The following is a 19,730-nucleotide window of genomic DNA, read 5'->3' on the forward strand; positions in this document are numbered from 1 at the left end:
TTTTGTTCCAGGCAGGGAGACAATGTATGGGGCTTTAGTAGTGCATGAAGTACTTCACTCCATAAATACAAACCAATTACCAGCATTTGTAGTTAAGTTGGATATGACGAAAGTGTATGACAAGGTTACCTGGTCCTTCCTACTTAAAGTTCTTCGAAAGTTTGGATTCTCAGATAAGTGGTGTAAGTGGATCAAATCATGTATATCGGGTGCTTTTTTCTCAATTATTATCAATGGGGTGCCATCGGGATTTTTTGCTACTTCTGAGGGTATTTTACAAGGAGATCCCTTGTCTCCTTTCTTGTTCATTATTATGGCAGAAACTTTCAGTAGGACAATTAGTTCAAGAAATGAAAAGGGGCTTTGGCAGGGTGCTCAAATCTCAGGAACTTCCATTTCAGTGACCCACTCGCTATTTGTAGATGATACTCTACTCTTTGGAAGATCAGCTGTTCAAGAGGCCAAGCAAATCAAGAAAACTTTGGATTTGTATACCATAATATCAGGCCAAAAGATCAATGCTTATAAATCCAAGGTATATATCTTTAACACAAATGTTGTTATTTCAAAGAAAATCGTTAAGATCCTAGGCTTCACATTAGAGGAACTCCCCTCTATTTATTTAGGTATTCCTTTTTTTGTGGGATCCAACAAATCTAGTTACTGGAAAGTTGTCATTGAAAGGATCCAAAATAGAGTGTCGACATGGAAAGCAAGATGGTTATCATTATCAGGCAGAATTTTACTCATTAAAACTGTTCTAGTTGCTATTCCTAACTACTACATATCTATTCTAAAAGCCTCTAGTTCAGTGATAATGCAAATTGAAAAACTCATTAGAGATTTTCTTTGGAAAGGTAACATATTAGAAGGAAAAAAGATCCCATTGACCTCTTTAAAAAACATGGCATATAGCAAGAAGGTTGGAGTAGGCCTACAAGACCTTTTGAAAAGGAATAAAGCATTTGGTGGGAAACTTGTTTGGAAAATGTATAGTAAACCTGATGCCAAATGGTGCAAAATCATGCAAGCAAAATATTTAGATTCTAACAATCCTCTTAGAATCATCACCATTCCGGACCCACCTAAGGGATCAGCCATATGGAACTTTATGATTTCCTCTAGAGATGTGGTCATTAAATTTGTTTCATGGGAAGTTCATAATGGAGAACAGACTCACTTTTGGAATGATTCATGGAATGGTATTCCACCACTTAATCAAACCATTTTATTGTCAGGAGTAATTTCGTGTATCATTAAACATTGGGGATCCAGATTGATTGACTATGTTTGCGGAGTTGAACTTTACTCAGGGAAAACCATTTGGAAGGATCCACTTGATCTCCCCATAAATCCTATACAAAAAAAATGTTTGCAAAATATCTTTTCTAACAGGGTTGTTTATATCTCAAAAGAATCGGACAAACTCATATGGGACCCTTCTAAAGATGGAGACTACACAATCAAAAATGGGTACAAGGCTATTCAACAAATGGATAAGCAGCAACAAACTCAAAGAGTTTTTTTTGTTCTGTTGGAATAGTTCGGTTCTACCTAAAGCAGGGTGTTCTGCATGGCTAGCTTTACAAAAAAAGATCTTAACAAGTGAAAAGTTGGGGAAGCTACAAATTCCCCAACCATTTCACTGTGTTCTATGTGAAAAAGAGAATGAAACGGTTGATCATCTATTTCTACAGTGTACATTTGCTCAACAATGTTGGCATTTCATCATGAATAAACCAAGTCTATTTATGCCACTACCCAACACAATATGGGATCTATTTCAATCTTGGCCTACTCTACTTTCTTCATCATTTTTTGCATGAATTTGGAAATGTGTTCCAACCACAGTGCTATGGTCCATATGGTGGGAGAGAAATAAACGAATTTTCAGGCAGGTAGCTTCCCCTATACACAGTGTTTTAGAAGGTATTGACAAATCCACCTCAGAATTGGTTAATGCTAGCATTCAGAATCATTATAAGTGTAATTCACTTTTCATTCCTTGGGATGGCAGAATACTAAAGGAATGGAAATATCTTTTAGTCCCTTCCCCCTCAAGTCTGCACAGGCAAACTCAACACTGAGTTGACAAAACCACTATTAAATGGCAACCTCCAAGCCCCAGCTATGTGAAGATTAATTTTGATGGATCTTCGTGAGGTGACCCAGGAGTTTCGGGTATAGGGGTCTGTATTAGAGATCATTTGGGAAATTTGAAGGACTTTAAATCATCTACCCTTCCGCCTAGCACAAATAACATTGCTGAAGCTCATATGCTCTCTAGCTGAACATTGGCCAAGAAATTGGGATACAAAAATATACACATTGAAGGTGATTCAACATTAATTGTAAACACTTGCAAATGCAAGAAATCATTTAACTGTCAGATTAAATACATATTAAATGTTATGTCCCCATTTTTGGAAAGAATTAATTAATTAATTTAATTAGTTAAGTTGTCCAAATAATTATTATTTTTCATGGATAGCTTAATTAATTATTTTAATTAATAATATTAAGTTAATTATTTATAAAGTTATCAAACAAATTAAAAATTAAAAAGATGACTTTATATTTAATTAATTTAGTAAAGTGACTAATTAAATATTATTTCATAAAGTCACTTCTAGAAGCTTCTGGATGGTGGGGAGAAAAAGTATTTAAGGAGATCAAGTTGAAGCTTCAAGGGATATGAATTTTGGATTTGATGAACTATTTGATGCTTTGCATTAGTTGAATTTCTAAGGACACAAACCTTCAGCAGATTGATAGAAGGGCTGGACGAAACCCTATTTCTTCTTCTTGGGAGTAGATTCGTGACGGAGTCTACATCAACACCAAATTTGTGAAGTCTTCTTTTGAAGACAAATTTGCAGAAAGAAGATATTCTTTGGTTGAGGGTTCGATTATGGAAGTTTATTGAAGACAAGTTTTGATGCTGATGATCCTCACCGATTTGCTATAAGGGCTGATTATATCTACCAAAAGATCTGAGTTATATTCTCAGGCATTTTCAGACTTGTAACAGCTGGTGGTATACCACGGTTTTATCCATTAAGGTCTATAGATATATCAACTCCACCTTCCAGCTTGAGCGCTTTCCTTGGGGAAGAATATCGATGGGTTTGATGCTTAAGGAACCTCTTGGAGGCTACTGATTATTAATAAATTGTCTGAAATATGTCATAACAGGGGTGGCTAGGAGAAGCTTCGAATTGGGCTAAGGAAGGTCTCTTTCCAGTGGCTATTATTTGCAATTGAACAGTGAGAAGGGACAGGCGATTCAGCATATTGGAAGGGAGTTCGGTGGAGTTTTTTCAGGCACATTATCAGGTCTGATAAAAGGTTCGTCCTGACCAAGTAGCTCCACGATTTTGCTAATATCATGACTTTGGTGCATCGATCTAATGGTTAGAAAGGAGCACTCTAATCCTAAGGAGGAATCAATGGTTTTTGATGCTAGAGAGGGTTCGAAGCTGCTGTCATTCTGAGAACTCCAAGATGCAGGGGCGATTTTTGGGAGGACATCATTTGATCACAAGGACTGCATTGTTCTGATATTGCTTGCCTTTTCAGTTACTTTGTGGAACGATTCTATAAACAGGTTCTTATCACTGTATTCCATTGTCATTTTGAGGCAGTAATAATGTTGAAGATGGTTCGATCTGAGCATACATTCTAATCTGAGTTTGTATTAAAATTTGCATTCAAATAATCAACCAAAAAAAAAATTTGCATTCAATAATAAATCAGTTTGGGAAGTCATAATTGTCGCATAGTTAATGAAATAAGTTGCAGGACTGATTTAGTATATTGATATCAGTTGTATGCCAAATGTTTGAAGAAATGTCCCTTGATTATTAAGGCACATTGGTCATTTGTAATACATATATGCATTGCAATTATCAAAGAGTCCCTTTTGCATTGAGCCATTTGATTGAAAATCACTTGCAAATACATTTGTATCGTTGTCAAATACAAGGATTATCTGTCTGAAGTTTAATATCAGTCAAAGGCTGCATAACACGCAAGATCACACAGCTGTCCAAAACCACATAACGTGCAGGTTATACAGTTTGAGTCCTAGATCAGCAAGTTGTCAGCTAAGTGTTTGACGATATTCCTTGCCTTTTCAGTCATTAATGACCAGGGGATATTACATTAAATCAAATATGGTTGTTGTTAGACTCTTTTAATAACTATTACATTTCCCACACGTACTGTAATGTTCCCACTTTAGCAGTTGACCAAGTGTATGTGCGTTAGCCTAGCTCTACATGGTCCCGAGGGGTAACGAAGGGTTTAAGGGGATCCTGGAGTGTTTTGGCCTAGTCATTTCCAATTTGGGCCAAAACGGAGTTGATTTACTTAGTTTCAGGCATACTTACTATTTTTAGTAAGTCAGCAGGACACAACGGAGGCTAGTTTTTGGTGATTGGATTCGATACTCCTCGGCGAGAGCTTTCTGACGAGCTATCACTCGTGCTATTCGGAGTCCAATTGCTAATATATTTTAATCCCTGAAGTGTTATTAAAGTAACATTTAATTTAATTGTAAAATATTAAAGTGTTACTTTAATATTTATTTTATGGGGATGTGTGCAAATCAAAGGGGCATCCAAGGGAGACATGAGTGAATATTTTAATATGTTTTATATTGCACATCTTTTATCCTACATTGCTCAAGTGAGTTGGGTCGACCCTTGGAGAAAGAATAAAAGGAAGCTTTTGTGGCTTCATTCAACATGTTGAATATGAGAAGAAATTGATGTGTGAGTTGTAGATCCGTTCTTGGCATTAGAGGACGTCTATCCTCTCTTGTGACATTCTAGATGTCATTCCCTTGGGGTTTGGCCTTTGGAATCCATTGCTATCAGCTTCATTAACAGGTAGATTGGGTGTTTTGCTCATACCTTCTTCACTTCTTGACCAATGCTTATGCCATTCTGAAGGGATGATTTTATGAAGATATTGGATTGATTGAAGACTAATTAATACTGTAGCAGCACTGTAGCGCAACACTATTCACGTTACTGTAGCATGTCACTATTCATGCTACTGTAGCACGACACTATTCACGTTACTGTAGCATGACACTATTCATGTTACTGTAGCAGCAAGATGGGAAGTCATTGTTGGAACATTATGTCAAAAATGCTGGAGTATTTAGTGAGTTGAAAAATCTGCTATGTATTTGACTTTATTAATTCTGGAAATAATATCATATCAGAAGTAGTTCAATCTTCATGTTGCATATTATTGTAATTTCCTTCTAGTTCATGTTATGTGATTTTAAACCTATGCAAAGACTTAAAAACAAACAAACATTTCATTTCCGAAGCCATAAGAAGTTTAAACATTAAAATTGTTTGACTAAATTCCTATCAGCAGTTGGTTTAGATTTTGGGCATTATAGGGTGTCCATTACACGTATAGAGAAGGAAATAGATTTGCGGATTACTTAGCTAATCTGGTATGTGATAAAATAAATATGGATTCAACACATGGAAGCTATAATTTAGATAATTTTCCATCAGAACTTGCAATTATACATGAAGAAATGGTATCGGTCTCTTAACAACATTATGCAGAGCTTTTTTCATCATCCGAATTAGGGGAGTTGCAGAGTGTCGCACCGCTTCCATTAATGGAATATTGACCGCGTAATTACAGATTGCCACTTTTTGTGGAAGAATGGGAACTGCCAATTGAAGAACATGTTGTTGATGAGCAGCTAGGGCACATTTTCAACCTCCAATGTCAGCATCGTAGAAGAAGCATGAAGAGGGTGATTGGTGAAGAAAGCAACGTGTTATGTGCCGAAGGACTGGGTCATCGGTATAACTTGTCAAGGCAGAATAGTCACAAAATGCTAACCCAAGAGTGTTAGCTGTTCCGATGGGTTGCATTTCGGAACAGCTATGCCGATAAAGGAAGAGGCAACATTTTGCATTTCGGGGATACCTTTGCCGAAAAAGGAGGATCAATGATATGGCATCGGAATTACTTGCTCAGTTGTTTTAGCATATTTTTCTTATGCCGATAGTTACAACTATTCCAACAAGTCATCGGTATAACTTGTTAAGGCGGAATAGTCACAAAATGCTAACCCGAGAGTGATAGCTATTCTGATGGGTTGCATTTCGGAACAGCTATGCTGATAAAGGAAGAGAGGCAGCATTCTGCATTTCGGGATACCTATGCTGATAAAGGAGGGTCAACGATATGGTATCGGAATTACTTGCTCAATCATTTTAGCGTATTTTTCTTATGCCGATAGTTACATCTATTCCAACAAGTGATCTTTTGGATTGGAGAATTTGTTACAACCAGGAAAATCTATGGTTATATAGAGCCTTTGTTAGTCTTTAGAGTATTATTTTGGGTGCCACTTTGGATGGCTATTATATTCATCCTGAATGTAATCTGGGATCTCGAATCTAATCGTTATGAGTCCGTCCGTAATTAGTTGAGTCAGTCAGTCCTATTCTTTGTACTTTGAGCAAGGAATGGAGGTTTTCTTAGCAGGTTCTTTCCTACAGGAACTCTTGAACCGGTTTATATATATTAATATATTAGTGGCTTGCCACTTTTGTTAAAAAAAAAAATAAAAAATTATGGATAAAATAGAAATTCATGCATCTCTTGAAATAGACAATAGCTTTGTTAGTATTCACAACTGCCCAGTTCTTCTTGATCCTGAGGATTTTAATAGCCTAATAGATGCCAACGTTGATAGTGATCTGGTTGAATGACATGAGAGGCTCTGACCTAGGAGCTTCATTATCAGGACCTGCAGCCTTCTAGTGTAGCTCTCTTTGTAGCAGCAAGAGTCATTGGCTATGTCTACTTTTTTGGAATTTTGTACTTAGTTTGTAGGTTGGTTTTGTACAAAGTAGATTGTAATTGAAAATATGAAAACTATAAGCATCTAGTTATCATTTATGCAGTATGAAGTAGATTGTAATTTATGTAATGTAGTCAGTGATATGAACATTTATGATAGACCATTGATGAACTAAACTCAATTTTATTTCTTTCTATATCTTCATGCTATTGAAATGCCTTTAAATTTCAAAAACAGCAGTTTTTTCTTCCTTCTCTGCATTTGTTTACATTTTTTTAGATCCGCTTTTATCCCCAAAAGACTTTTGTTACCATTGATGTATATGATCTTGGAATCACAGGAGACATATCTTGTTTGGCGACCATTCCAGTTGAGCAAGAAGCAGAAGCACATTTTCTAGCAAAGGAAGATGGTGTGATTGCTGGAATTGCAATGGCAAACATGATATTCAAGGAAGTGGATCCTCAGTTGAAGGTAGAAAAATTTAGCTATACTAAATAAGTGATTTTTTAGTTTAAATTGTCACTCCATATCCCAAAAGATGATGAGCATCATGTAGGTTTTAGTGATCTTTTATGATGAGTTTTGCAAGGCAGGTTGAGTGGAGTCGGAATGATGGGAATGATGTGGACAGAGGTCTACAGTTTGGCTCAGTATATGGTATGTTGTGTTTCTGGTTTTCCTAGTGATTGTACACTTCAAAGGCAAAGTAACATGGATTGTCTAACAACTGGTCTGCAGGCAGTGCCAGGAGCATTCTTGTGGCAGAAAGAGTTGTCCTCAACTTTATGCAGCGAATGAGTGGAATTGCAACTCTTACAAAGGTATGCCTTCTTTTCTTGATTTACATTCTGTGATCCAAGATAGCATACAATGTACATTATCATTGTTCAGTGTCATATTGTTCTTTGAAGAAGATGTTGGACATTTAGTTTGTAGAAAGTCAATGTGGTTTTATAGGAGGTCATGATTACCTCGCTCTTTAATCACTGTCAGTGTTAATTGTTTTGGTTACATGTTTCAACCTTTTGATTTACACCATCCTTTATGTCAATTCATTTGATTTTGCATTGGTAGTTTTGCAATAGCCTTCTCTGAATGACAAAAATGAAGCAATTGAGCTGTACAAGGCATTCTTATAAGCTAAATCTTTCTGCACTTTACATTGAAATATTTGATCTTGGATGATGAAATTTGGTTTCTATATGGTACTCAATGCAATGCTTAAATATGCATTATGCAAACAGCCTGTTTGAATGTTAATTTCTCTTCCAACTGCAAGTTTTTGAGTGTATATCTTTATCTGTTTGGGCAGGCAATGGCTGATGCTGCAAGGCCTGCACGCATCTTAGAAACTAGGAAAACTGCACCTGCTTTACGATTGGTGGATAAGTGGGCAGTATGTTCTTTTTTCATAAACTTTAAGATGAGCATTTGGCAATAACTCAAAGTATTTCAAGTTAAAAGAACAATGACATTTACCCTTTTTCTCTTATACCATTCTTAGCATATTGAATAATGAGATCAATATTAATTTTGAAATATTAGACTAATATTTAGCATAATGAAATACAAGATTACTTTTCATCTTGTAATGCTAGATCAATTGTATTCTTTCAAGATACTCAGGTATTGATAGGAGGTGGAGAAAATCACAGGATGGGACTGTTTGACATGGTAATGCTGAAAGACAATCATATTTCTGTAGCTGGAGGAATCACTAATGCCATTGCATCTGTTGAGCGATATCTAAAGCTGCACAATCTCCACATGCCTGTAGAGGTAATCTATAATCTGTTACCTCTCTTGCTACCTCTCTTGTTAATTTGTTACCTCTCTTGAGTGGAATGTTTATAGCATGCACACAAGAAGGGATCCAATAGATATGCATGTATGTAGATTGAATCAATCTACCTGCTGGTCTGCAGACTTGTGTTGCATCAGGGATCACTTGCACTACATTTTGAGGGCTGACCTCCTAAATGGCTTCTCTTGGGATCTGAAATTGAAACCCAACATCTTTGCATTTTCATTAGCAATCAAATGCCCTCAAGAAGTAAGTTTAGCTAGGTGTCATCAATTTGGCTTTCGTCTCTTTTGTTAAATGTTAAACTTGGAATTACTTTTTTCCAAAAGAGTGGTTCTCAATCTAGTCTCTCATAGACCCACATAACCAAGTCTTTCTTAACTTGTCAATAAGATCCTTGTACAAAGGATATTGAGCAACATGGAAAGGAATATCACTACCAAAATAGAATTTAGCAGCAGCCTCATCTGCAATCTCTCTTGATTGTTCATTGAACATATTTGTGACTGGGTTTGGTGATGATGAACTTGCAGCTTTCAATTTCCCCAATTGAATCCACTGCAGTCACCTCAAATGATGGAAGTGAGGGTGGTATGGTTGAACCTCATGTTGTTGTATCGGATTATCCTCAAAATGTCCCACTTTCAGGAAATGACAAAAAAGCATTGAGGGTGCGGCCTTGGGGAACATTGATTTTCTTTGATGGTAACTTAAAACATTTTATTTAGTTCTTCAATGCCTACCAAAGCATGTGAGATTTCAACTGCTAAGGATATGTACAAGTGCGGTGTAGAAGGATTGTGTAGCAACTTCTGCATCTAATGAGAAATCCTGACTTATAGTTTGTTTTGGTGTGTTGGACATCTAAAATGCAGTTTTGACAGGTTCCACAGGAAGTCATAATTGAAAAAGGAAAAACTAAACTAGGAAATCATATGATGACTGATTGTTCTTCACACCTGTGTGTTCATTAATTGATTGTTTTAGTTTATGATTATTATTTTCATGTGTTGAGAGATCTCGCCTATTTTTCTTATATAATATACAATTGGATATAGGAGATGACATGTCTATAAGATTTAAAGGAAAATCATATTATGCTGTTTTCTAATCGTACATATCCCTAAATTTACTGGTGAAGGTTGAGACCAGAACTTTAGAAGAAGTAAAGGAGGTTTTGTCATATACTGGTCAAGGAAGATCTGTGGTAACACGCATAATGTTAGACAACATGATTGTTCCACTCCCCAATGGAGATGTTGATGTGTCCATGCTTAAAGAAGCTGTTCAATTGATCAATGGAAGATTTGAGACTGAGGTAATAATTTTTTTCTTCATTTTACTTTCCCTATCGCACATGCTTGCAGAAAAATGGCATGATTGTCTGATTCCAGTGTAGACATTTGGATGCTTCTCAAAGTTGCTCTTGAAATGGAAATGCTAATAAATTCTTCTTTAGTCTTCAACTTTAATGCTTACAAGAATTATAAAATGCTATATGTGGTGCATTTGATGGTGAAGATACTAAGGATTCACCATATCTCATAAAGTGAACAGGAAAGCATCTTCATCTATCTATGTGTTACTTTACTCTAAGGCTTATTGAATCCTGTCGGAGACATGTACTAAGAATCAGCACCTCTGTAACCATCAAAACTAGGCTTCTTAACATGGAAAGATTTATCTCTGAATGTTTGTATGCTGCACAGATAGTAGTCTCTTACAGATATGGAAAGTGCCATAGAATCTCTTTGTTCACATATGAAGGATGGGGAATTTTTATAATTATATATTCTTTGATATATTGACAAACTGGGTATAAGACAACAGATAGTTATTTATTCTTTGTACAACTTTCAGTAGTTTTGAGGATGTAACTATTTGTTTTTCTATTTATCCATGGGATGAACCTAGCTAAAGATCTTGCAAAATACATGTCACTGGAAGGTTACTTTGGGCCACTGAGCACTTGGGCATTTCTATCCGTTTTTTAAACCTTAAATGCTTTGAAAATTGAAATATTGTTTACCTCTCAGGGAACGAACTTGAATGCGATGGATAATATTTTTCGGAATATTTGGTAACACAATGATAATTTGAGCTTTCAAAGCATTGGTGAACATTTTTAAATCCAAATTTCACTTATTAATTAATACTCCAAACTGCTTGGTTGGTGAAATTCAATTAGTTGATGCATCTAGGCATTTCATTTGTAATGTCCCCGATTTGCGGTAGTCAGCCCTGTTGAATTTAATACTTTCAGATTAATATGAAACTCAGAAATCAGAATTTAGTTTCGAACTAGATTGATTAGCTGAAAGATTTAGAGATTTCTAGATTTAGACATAACATAGAAATGAACAAAAAAATAAGAACAAGACACGGTTACCCTGGGAAAACCTCCTAGGAGAAAAAACCCAGCCAGAAAAGATCCTCAGATCTGATTATGGATTATATTCATAAAATGATTACAACACTTATCTCAAGTACTTGAAGATACACTTATCTCAAGTACTTGAAGATGTCTAAGATGTTTGCTCTTAGGGCTGATGAAATCAACAACAGGTCTGCACTTTCATGAGCATCAGGTCTGCCCCTTTTACACACCAACCAGCACTCAGGCTCATACCCTAGATCTGCACTTTTAGTGCATCTTAAGTCTGCACTTTTCTTGAGACTGGACTGCAACCTTAGCGCCTTGAATCTATAATAGTTCGCCCTCCTTTATGATGGTATTTGCTTTTAATGTTAGCACCTTCGATGGCAGAGATAATTCGCAATTATTCCTTCTTCAAACTTTGCATTAGGCAGATGTATAATTCACATTTAGAGATCTTGTGTTGAGTGAATAATGAGGTGAAGTTGTCATTTATTTATATGTGGTGCAAGATCTTAGTTAGGTTGGCTTTTGCGTTATAATTAACTTTTATTTATTAATTTCCTCTTGAGCGAATTGCCTTGATAGAATAGGGTCGGCCCTATTTTATGGGAGCACGTTTGAGTGTGGCATGAGGATTTAGGGGTGCCGTGAGAGATAGGGCCCAGCCCTACACATTGAAGGAGGGGCCAGCCCTTTGGGCGGATTCCAATGTTGCCTAAGGCAATTGGAATCCGCCATTCCTTCCTAATTACAATCAACAAGCCCTAACACTTAATAATTAAAATATTGATGAATGAAATTATTAAATATTTCGATATATAGTTTTGGGCCGACCTAGTAAGATTTTTTATTAATAATTTAATAAATAAATAAATAATTTTATTATATTGGCCCTAAGGCCAACCTGTTTGCTCGTGGCAGTTAACCGACCAAGGCACTTGTATTTATTATTGCTTATTTGAGCTTGAGGAGGCATTGAAGAGTTTGATTATCCATGAATTAAATGAATGCATGGAATACTCAAACGTAAACTTGGGTATCTCACCTAGGGTAGGACAAAATCCCTACCATTAGCTTTGTGCAGTATAACCTTATCACTTCTGCCAGTATTGCTGTTCAGCACCAATACCATTATTCATTTCTTTTAGCGGATTTAGGTTTTGAGATGAGTATTAAACAGAGCAGCATTAGTAAGCAGTGATCATCTTCATCACACAACAGTCAGGAGTGGATATTGGAAGCAAGGGTCGATACCATTACCTATGCGACGTTATCAGCTCTCCTTTGCTGCTGTTGTCGACCCAATGAAGCAGATCGATTAGGGCAATTAGGTCTGTGTCGATGTGTTTTTTATGCACTTCATACATAGAATAAAATACCAAGGTATCTTATCCTCTCTTGAACAAAATTTCCTCTTATGCTTAAGCTATGTGATCATACAAGGTGACTCCAAGGTTCCAAATGTCAGGTCTTGATGTGTGAATAAGCTCAATGGTTTGATGTGATATTGTTGGAAGCTTGGAACCACAAGTGGGACTTACGTTTTGCTTGAACTTTGCTTGAATGCTGATGGAACTTGGAAGTTTACTTGATTTGAAAAAAGATAAAAGGGATGAGGGTTTAGAAAGCTAGTCTAATTCTAAGAATGTAAGAGACTATGAATTGCTTAGTGAAACTCTACTAGACTTTGCTTTGCCACGCAAAGAACAACTCCACAAAGCTAGTGCAATCTTCTAAGGTAATATTATGATATTTAGATCACCACAAACAACATAGACACTATAAATGTGATGCATATCAATGGGTAAGTAGCAATCGAAGTTGAGCTTGTAAAGAGCTTAGTTGACCATGCAAAGTATTTAGCAATCAGCAAAATACAAGTAGTATGAAGTTATGAACATCCGAATTTCACTATTAATCATCCATAATAACTTCCATCCATCTAATCAACATTAAAACAAAATGCTAAGTAGAGACCATGCAAAATGTCAAATCAACACATGAAATTCTCCATATCTTCAATGATAGTAATATGTTTCTTGCAACAAAGTCTTGGCAACAATTTCTTTTTCTCCTGCTCTACTCTATTTCTAACTATCTGGCTGCTAACTGTTGATCAACTAGTAACTATTAACCTGCTATTCAACTATTACTAAACTATTCACCTTTACAAATGAGAGAGTGGACCCTTATATAGTGCTCTCAATACAATTGAATGGCCAGGATCAAATCCACATCAATGGCCAAGATTGAAAGATATAAACCCTATTTAGGGTTTGTTACACCCATTACATAGCATTTAATGCTTGACCAATGATAAAATTACAATAAATAGGACACATGTCCTTCTTTGAATGTTGACCAATAAATGATGAGGGTAGGTACATCGAACTTTGTGCCCACATGTGGTAGTTATCCTCCTCACTAGATGAGTCGAGTGCATTGAATCTGGACGCCTTGACTTGGAATGATGCGATTGGGTTGGTGATGGCTGGGCGCCACCTTAGCTTACTTGTCTTGTAACTCATCACAAGTGTTTGTGATCTAAGCAATATCTCTTGATACTCAACATTTCCAAGCGCTTGATGTGATGATGGTGGGAGATATTCCCAAATTGCATCATCTTTTAACTTTGATTAACTCTTTTGGAACTATCTTTTGCCTTGATCACATTTGCATTGTCTTTCTCTTGTGTGGAAACTCCTTCCTAATGATGTCTTCGTCTTGGATTACTCTCGTGCTGTATTGGCAATAATTCTTGGATTTCTGGAGGAAATTCAAGATAGTCCTATCTTCCTTCCTTGATGTTGATCTCTTATGCTTTCTCTTTCATGATCCCTCACATTGTAGTGCTGTGCATTTATCTTCATTTTACACTTCATCTTAACTTCTCATCTGTTGCAATCACCTTGAATGTATAGATCTTGTCCTTAGCATTCTCGCTTCTTGCATGATTTGATCTCTTGGACTTACTGTGAAATTTCTCCTTGTTTTGGAATTCTTCATTCTGCAATGTCTTTCCTTGATGCTATCTTTGAATGTGGATCATGTCGCTTCCTTGATCTTCAAGTGGTCTCCCTGTGTTGATGAGTCTTGTTGTGGCGTTCATTCCTCTTCATTTGCCTTGATCTTCTCTCGTGTGGTGAAATCCTTCCTTGATATTGTGTTCCTCCTCCTTTGTATTGTGTTCCTAGTCTTGATGTTGTCTTTTCCTTTCTTCCTTGTGAAGTTCTTCTTCTAAGTTGCATTGTGGAAGCCTTTCACTCGATAATGCTGATTCCTCCTTTATTGCAATGTCTTCTTCCTTGCATCATTCCTACCAAATAAACAAGGAAGACATCAAGCACATAGGACATAGACAGACTTCACACATTTTTCAAATTTTCTAAATTGAAATGCTCTCCAAATGGGGTGAAATATTACTGAGAGGGGGGGGGGGTGAATCAGTAAATAGAAAAACTGATACAAACTTCCCAATCTCAATTTCAATCACACAAAGTAAACTTATCAAATGAAATACCACTGTAAATACTCATAAGCAAATCCGGTTGACTGCTACAGCAACTTAACAGTAAATAATACTCTGATTTCTGACCTTATGTCTGATTTTGTACTGCTTAAAGGTCTGATTGAGGCTTTCAGTCTGAGGCTTCACCTCTTAGAGATCAGATTGGTGTTTCCACCAAGTTGTAGACAAATCAGCTGCAGGTCTGATTTTCATCTATTTGCCCTTGGCCGTGGATTTTAGTATTTCTAGACAAAATATGATTATGGCCAGACTTTTGAGCATGTCAGGACCGATTGTGGCCAGGCTTTTGGGGGGGGTAAGGACATTTGTCAAAGATGGTCGGCCTTTTTAAGGGGCAAAGACACATTGTGGTACATTGTGGTTGGACTTTTTGATGACCAAGGAAAGAGGCTTAGAACTGGTCGGACTTTTGGATGCATGTGGACATTGAAGGATGAATGGGTGGCCCTTGGAGGTTTCTGAATGGATGGTAAAGGATGGTCGGGGATTTTGGTGTGTCCAGACGGAAGGCTAAGGATGGTTGGGGATTTTGGTGTGTCTGGGCGAAAGGCTAAGGATGGTCGGGTATTTTGGTGTGTCCAGATGGAAGGCTAAGGATGGTCGGGGATTTTGGTGTGTCCGGACGGAAGGCTAAGGATTGTTGGGGATTTTGGTGTGTCTGGACAGAAGGCTAAGTCACATTGTTCACCTTCAGCACCAAGATATCTTCACTCAACCTGCTTTCAAGTCGCCTTCATCCTCATTCACCAAGGTAATCTCACCATTGTTTTCAAAACTCTTCGAGCATTTGATCCCAAATTTGTCCTTTTATTGAGTTCATTCCAAGTCAAGGATTGAGCGGGTTCAATGCTTAATCTTTAGTTGATTGCTCCTTCCTCCTTGATTGTTCCTGGCTTATGTGTTCTAGCCTAAGGGCATCCATTATGAGGGTTCACTTGATAATCATCTTGACTTCATTCATCACTTAAGCTTCTGAGAGCAACCATGACTTCATTTTAACCTAGAAAGAGGGACCTAACTGCCGCTTCACACCAAAGACTCATCCTGAATTTCACCTATCACTTGAGCATCTAGAGTTGAGAGGACTCCAAACTAGTCTGGAGGAAGACCTTACTGCTGCTAGACTACCTGATTTGTCAATCAAAGGCACTGCATCCTCCACTAGCATAAGCTCAATAACTAAAGAAACTACTGCCAAGCTAGACGACCAGTTAAAACAACTAACCTACAAGAAAAAAGTGGGGGTTCACATTTGCAATGGGGTGATGTGTGAAAACGTCACAACAGTTTGGAATGGAGGTCACAACAACAACCTATAGTTGGGTGCATTATAGGAGAAAGAGGCAGTAAGGACAAATCAATGCAAAGACTAATCTTCTAAAGCCATTGGTAGAAAATGATTATATAGTTATTGCTTGTGAATACGATTTGTGTATACTCCCAGAATCACTACTGCTGTTAAGAATTCTTATACATTTCACAGATAACATATTTTGAATATTATATTGTTATGCTTTAAGGATATACAATCTGGTGAACTCTTTCACTTGGGTACATTTGCAATGTCATTGTGAAATTGTTGTATTGTTATATTGCTTGAATCTGAGTTGTAAGGGTTTCTTTTCTGTTCTGAGAATACTATTTCAGTTTCATATTTTAGTTAATATTTGCAAATCTATAAGAGAGTATATTTCATTAATACTAGAGCCACCTTCCTACCTTCTTGTGAGGATTTGGTGATGCAGCTCCATGAAAATAAGAAGCTATGAATTCAATGACATTTTTTCTGCTATTCAAAACAAAATTGCTGGAAAAATGGGACACAAAATCCCCAAGTGGCTAGATGTCATGCCAAATATATGAACTTAAGGCCAGCCATACATCAAGATCTATCCTTTGCTGACTATTTTGAGATTCAAACGAATGTGAGAAGGAGAAGAAGATATGGGGAACAGCCCTAGAAGGAGAATTTTGGATTGGAACGGTGGGGTCCGAAAAGGTACACATTTGAAGCCATCAAAATCTTTGAAGAGTATTTAGGGCTGTCTGATCAAAATTAAATCTGCATTTGTTTTTTATGATTATTTGAGATATTTGGATTGGATAAATCCAAGGGAAAGGGAACTTTATGACAACATAAGACGAATAAGAATAGAAGAGAAAAAGTCAGCAGCAGCTAAAAGGGATCTTGAAATGGAGAAGAATGTAGAGGCACAAGAGGAGGTCAAGAAAGTGATGACAGTCGAGCAGAAAGAAAGATTAGAGTTTCAAGCTATCAAACAGGACTCTTCAATAACAGAAGATAGTAATGTCCAGGGATCATCAACCCAAACTTCAGGTATGAACATAATTGCCTCATGTGAATATGATGATTTGTAGTGAATGAGACTAATGCGACCATATAATATTATGCAACATATTAGATGTGATGATGAGACAACTGGTTTATTTGGGATTGGGTGCCAAAAGGAAGAATTACAGGTTTATTTAGAAAATCCCATAAATAGGCACTTCGATTACATGAAGGTGGGCCAAAAAACACTCACACTTCTTGGTTCTAAGACTGATTGGATTTGTGATGGAGTTCGCAAGGGAGGTGTTTATATCAGAATAGCACAGTAGAGTGGCAGAGCAGAGATTTTGAGGTTGATATGCGATCCTGACATTCAATTTTGGTTTGCAAGTGTAGATTGCTGGAGGACAAGAGGATTGTAATGTTGTAATATCCCCACTTTGAAATATAATTTAATAATAAATAATAAAAATTAAATTAAAATACAAAGAATAAAAATAAAAATTAAATAAAAATATAAAAGAATCTAATTAAAATGTAATTTAGTGAATGGTCAAAAGACATGGAATGAAAAGTTGTGATTCCCTCAAACATGAGTTATAAAAGGGAGAAGATAATCTCATTTGAGAGGGGATAATTTGGGAATCAGTAGTGCAGATCTGATTTAAATAAGAAGTGCAGATCTGATCGTGAAAGGTTGTGTCACTTTCAAAGGGCAGTTATAATGAAGAGACACACTCTTTCAAAGGGTGCTAATGGTGCAAATAGTGTGTCTCTTGCCAAAGGGCATACATGATGAAGACGTGTGACATCTCCCTCACATTGGGAGATATAAAGGAAAGGAATCAAAAACATCCATTGACATCACCATTGATCAGATCAGATCAGAACTGTTACTAAGTTACAGGCAGTAACATCCTTGTTCTTGGTGGTATGCATGGGGATGTGCTTTATATATGAAGCCTGATAATGTTCTTATGCAGAATTTAACAGTAATATTAATATGGACTGCAATATGTATGACAGTCATACTTAATTTCATATATATTCATAATACATGAGAAGTTAGTATACTTATAGTCTAATTCTTGTTATTTCTGTCAGTACCTAAGAAGAAGGGACTGGATTGTTTCCAAAGAGGGGCAGTCTAAATCCAATCAATAGGATGATTCCCAAGATAGGGTAAGGATTAGCATCCCGTAAACTTTGAGGGCATGGTCCCAAGATAGGGTTAGGGCTTGGATCCCTAAACTTTAAGGGAGCCTGTTCTATTTTGGTCTCTGAGCACTTTGGTAGCATAGACATTGTCTTCTTCCTTAGAATTGAAGTAGTAACAGAGGTTTACACTTGCATTAAGAATTATGGATTATAAAATTAATTATCAAGTATGATAGAATTAATTATCTAATATGTTAGTTGAATAATTTACTTATTAATAATTGATAAATTAATTGAACTATGGAATATCACAGATTTGATTTATTTTAAGATAGATGTATCCTAATCAATTTAGTTTAAGTCATAAGTATATTGAAATAGATTAATTATGGTTAACACAGGCCTAAACCTAGTAGGGGACATTACAAATGGTATTAGAGCCTTGATCCTATCATCGTGCAGGCTTAGGCAAAAATAATTGTTGGTTGAAAATTTTGTACACTTGGGGAAATATACAAAATTGTGGTTTCAACCACAGCACACGAGTAAAAACTCTCCTAATTAAGGGAAGGCTCCCCCTATCTAACTACAACTTGGAAAATAAAATGGGATGGGACAGCAATCTTTCTTCTTTTTTCAAGAAAGACAATATCCTTTTCTCTTCACAGAAAAGGATAGCGATTGAATATGAACAACAGTAATTACTTTCAAGTGAAATGAGAGAAAGGAAATGAAGTTTCCTGAAAGCGCAAAGACTTCCGTCACTTCCTTCGGGACGGGACAGCAATATCAAGCTCAAAGACTTGACTATTGGAAGTCCTATCTACCCTTTGCTATACTAAAATTTACAATGAATAAAAGATAACAGCTCAAAGACTGGAATAATCTATTCTTTCAACATAAAGACAAGAAATAATGCGAGCTCAAAGACTTGCTGCTATTTCTTATCAAACAATAATTTTTCCTCAAGAATAGACGCAAGCTCAAAGACTTGCTGCTCCTTCAAGAGATTTTCCTATTTTAATTAATCTTCTCTACTTGCAGCTCAAAGACTTCAAATCAGATTGGACTAAGCTCCTTTAGAAACACTTTGCATAGAAGAAATAAAAGATTCAAACCCAAACATGTAGCTCAAAGACTCAAAACTTGAGTAATCCTTCTTTATTATTCTTCAAAAACTTTCAATCCACATACATAAGCTCAAAGACTTCTTGCTGTAAATTTGGCAGAGTTTTTGCTTGCTTTCCAAAAGATATATTTACAATGGACTTCTCAAGTATTTATAGAAGAGGAGCCTTGAGAAAAAGGTGAGAGGATCCTAACTAACTTGAGAGATTCTCTCAACCACCAAGACTCATTCAATAACTAACTGAGACTTCATTAACTAACTAAGAGTTACTCCAACTAACTAAGACTTATTCCAACTACAGTCCTAATCGGACACAACTTGTAGTTGTCTTACATGTAATTACAAAAGTGCAAGTAATGTGTAACTTGCATTTTACAAAAAATATTTTTACATGTAACTTGTCAAAACGAAATTACAAATGCATAACTAAAACTATTCCATGTGTCTAAAGACACAACTCTAACTGCATCATCCTTTGTCTTTGATGATCTTCATGTCGCTTCAGGATGCTAGAACTTGAAGTATTCTAGATTGGTAAAGACATCTTGAACCGGAACGGGAACTTGCATCCTTGTCTTCTTGCT

General features: G+C 36.4%; 1 protein-coding gene across 3 annotated transcripts in view; it reads left to right on the forward strand.

Moving 5' to 3' along the window:
- The window catches only part of LOC131029381 (nicotinate-nucleotide pyrophosphorylase [carboxylating], chloroplastic), a 90,902-nt gene that overhangs the window by 18,308 nt on the left and 52,864 nt on the right, over positions 1-19,730 (forward strand). For all 3 annotated transcript variants that reach the window (XM_057959846.2, XM_057959845.2, XM_057959847.1), the window contains 6 exons: positions 7,191-7,324; positions 7,447-7,510; positions 7,592-7,674; positions 8,166-8,249; positions 8,480-8,632; positions 9,799-9,975. In XM_057959846.2, coding sequence (XP_057815829.1) covers positions 7,191-7,324; positions 7,447-7,510; positions 7,592-7,674; positions 8,166-8,249; positions 8,480-8,632; positions 9,799-9,975 — 695 coding nt within the window. The remainder of the gene's footprint in view (positions 1-7,190; positions 7,325-7,446; positions 7,511-7,591; positions 7,675-8,165; positions 8,250-8,479; positions 8,633-9,798; positions 9,976-19,730) is intronic.

The sequence above is a fragment of the Cryptomeria japonica genome, chromosome 3 (genome assembly GCF_030272615.1).
Source record: "Cryptomeria japonica chromosome 3, Sugi_1.0, whole genome shotgun sequence".
Taxonomy (NCBI): domain Eukaryota; kingdom Viridiplantae; phylum Streptophyta; class Pinopsida; order Cupressales; family Cupressaceae; genus Cryptomeria; species Cryptomeria japonica.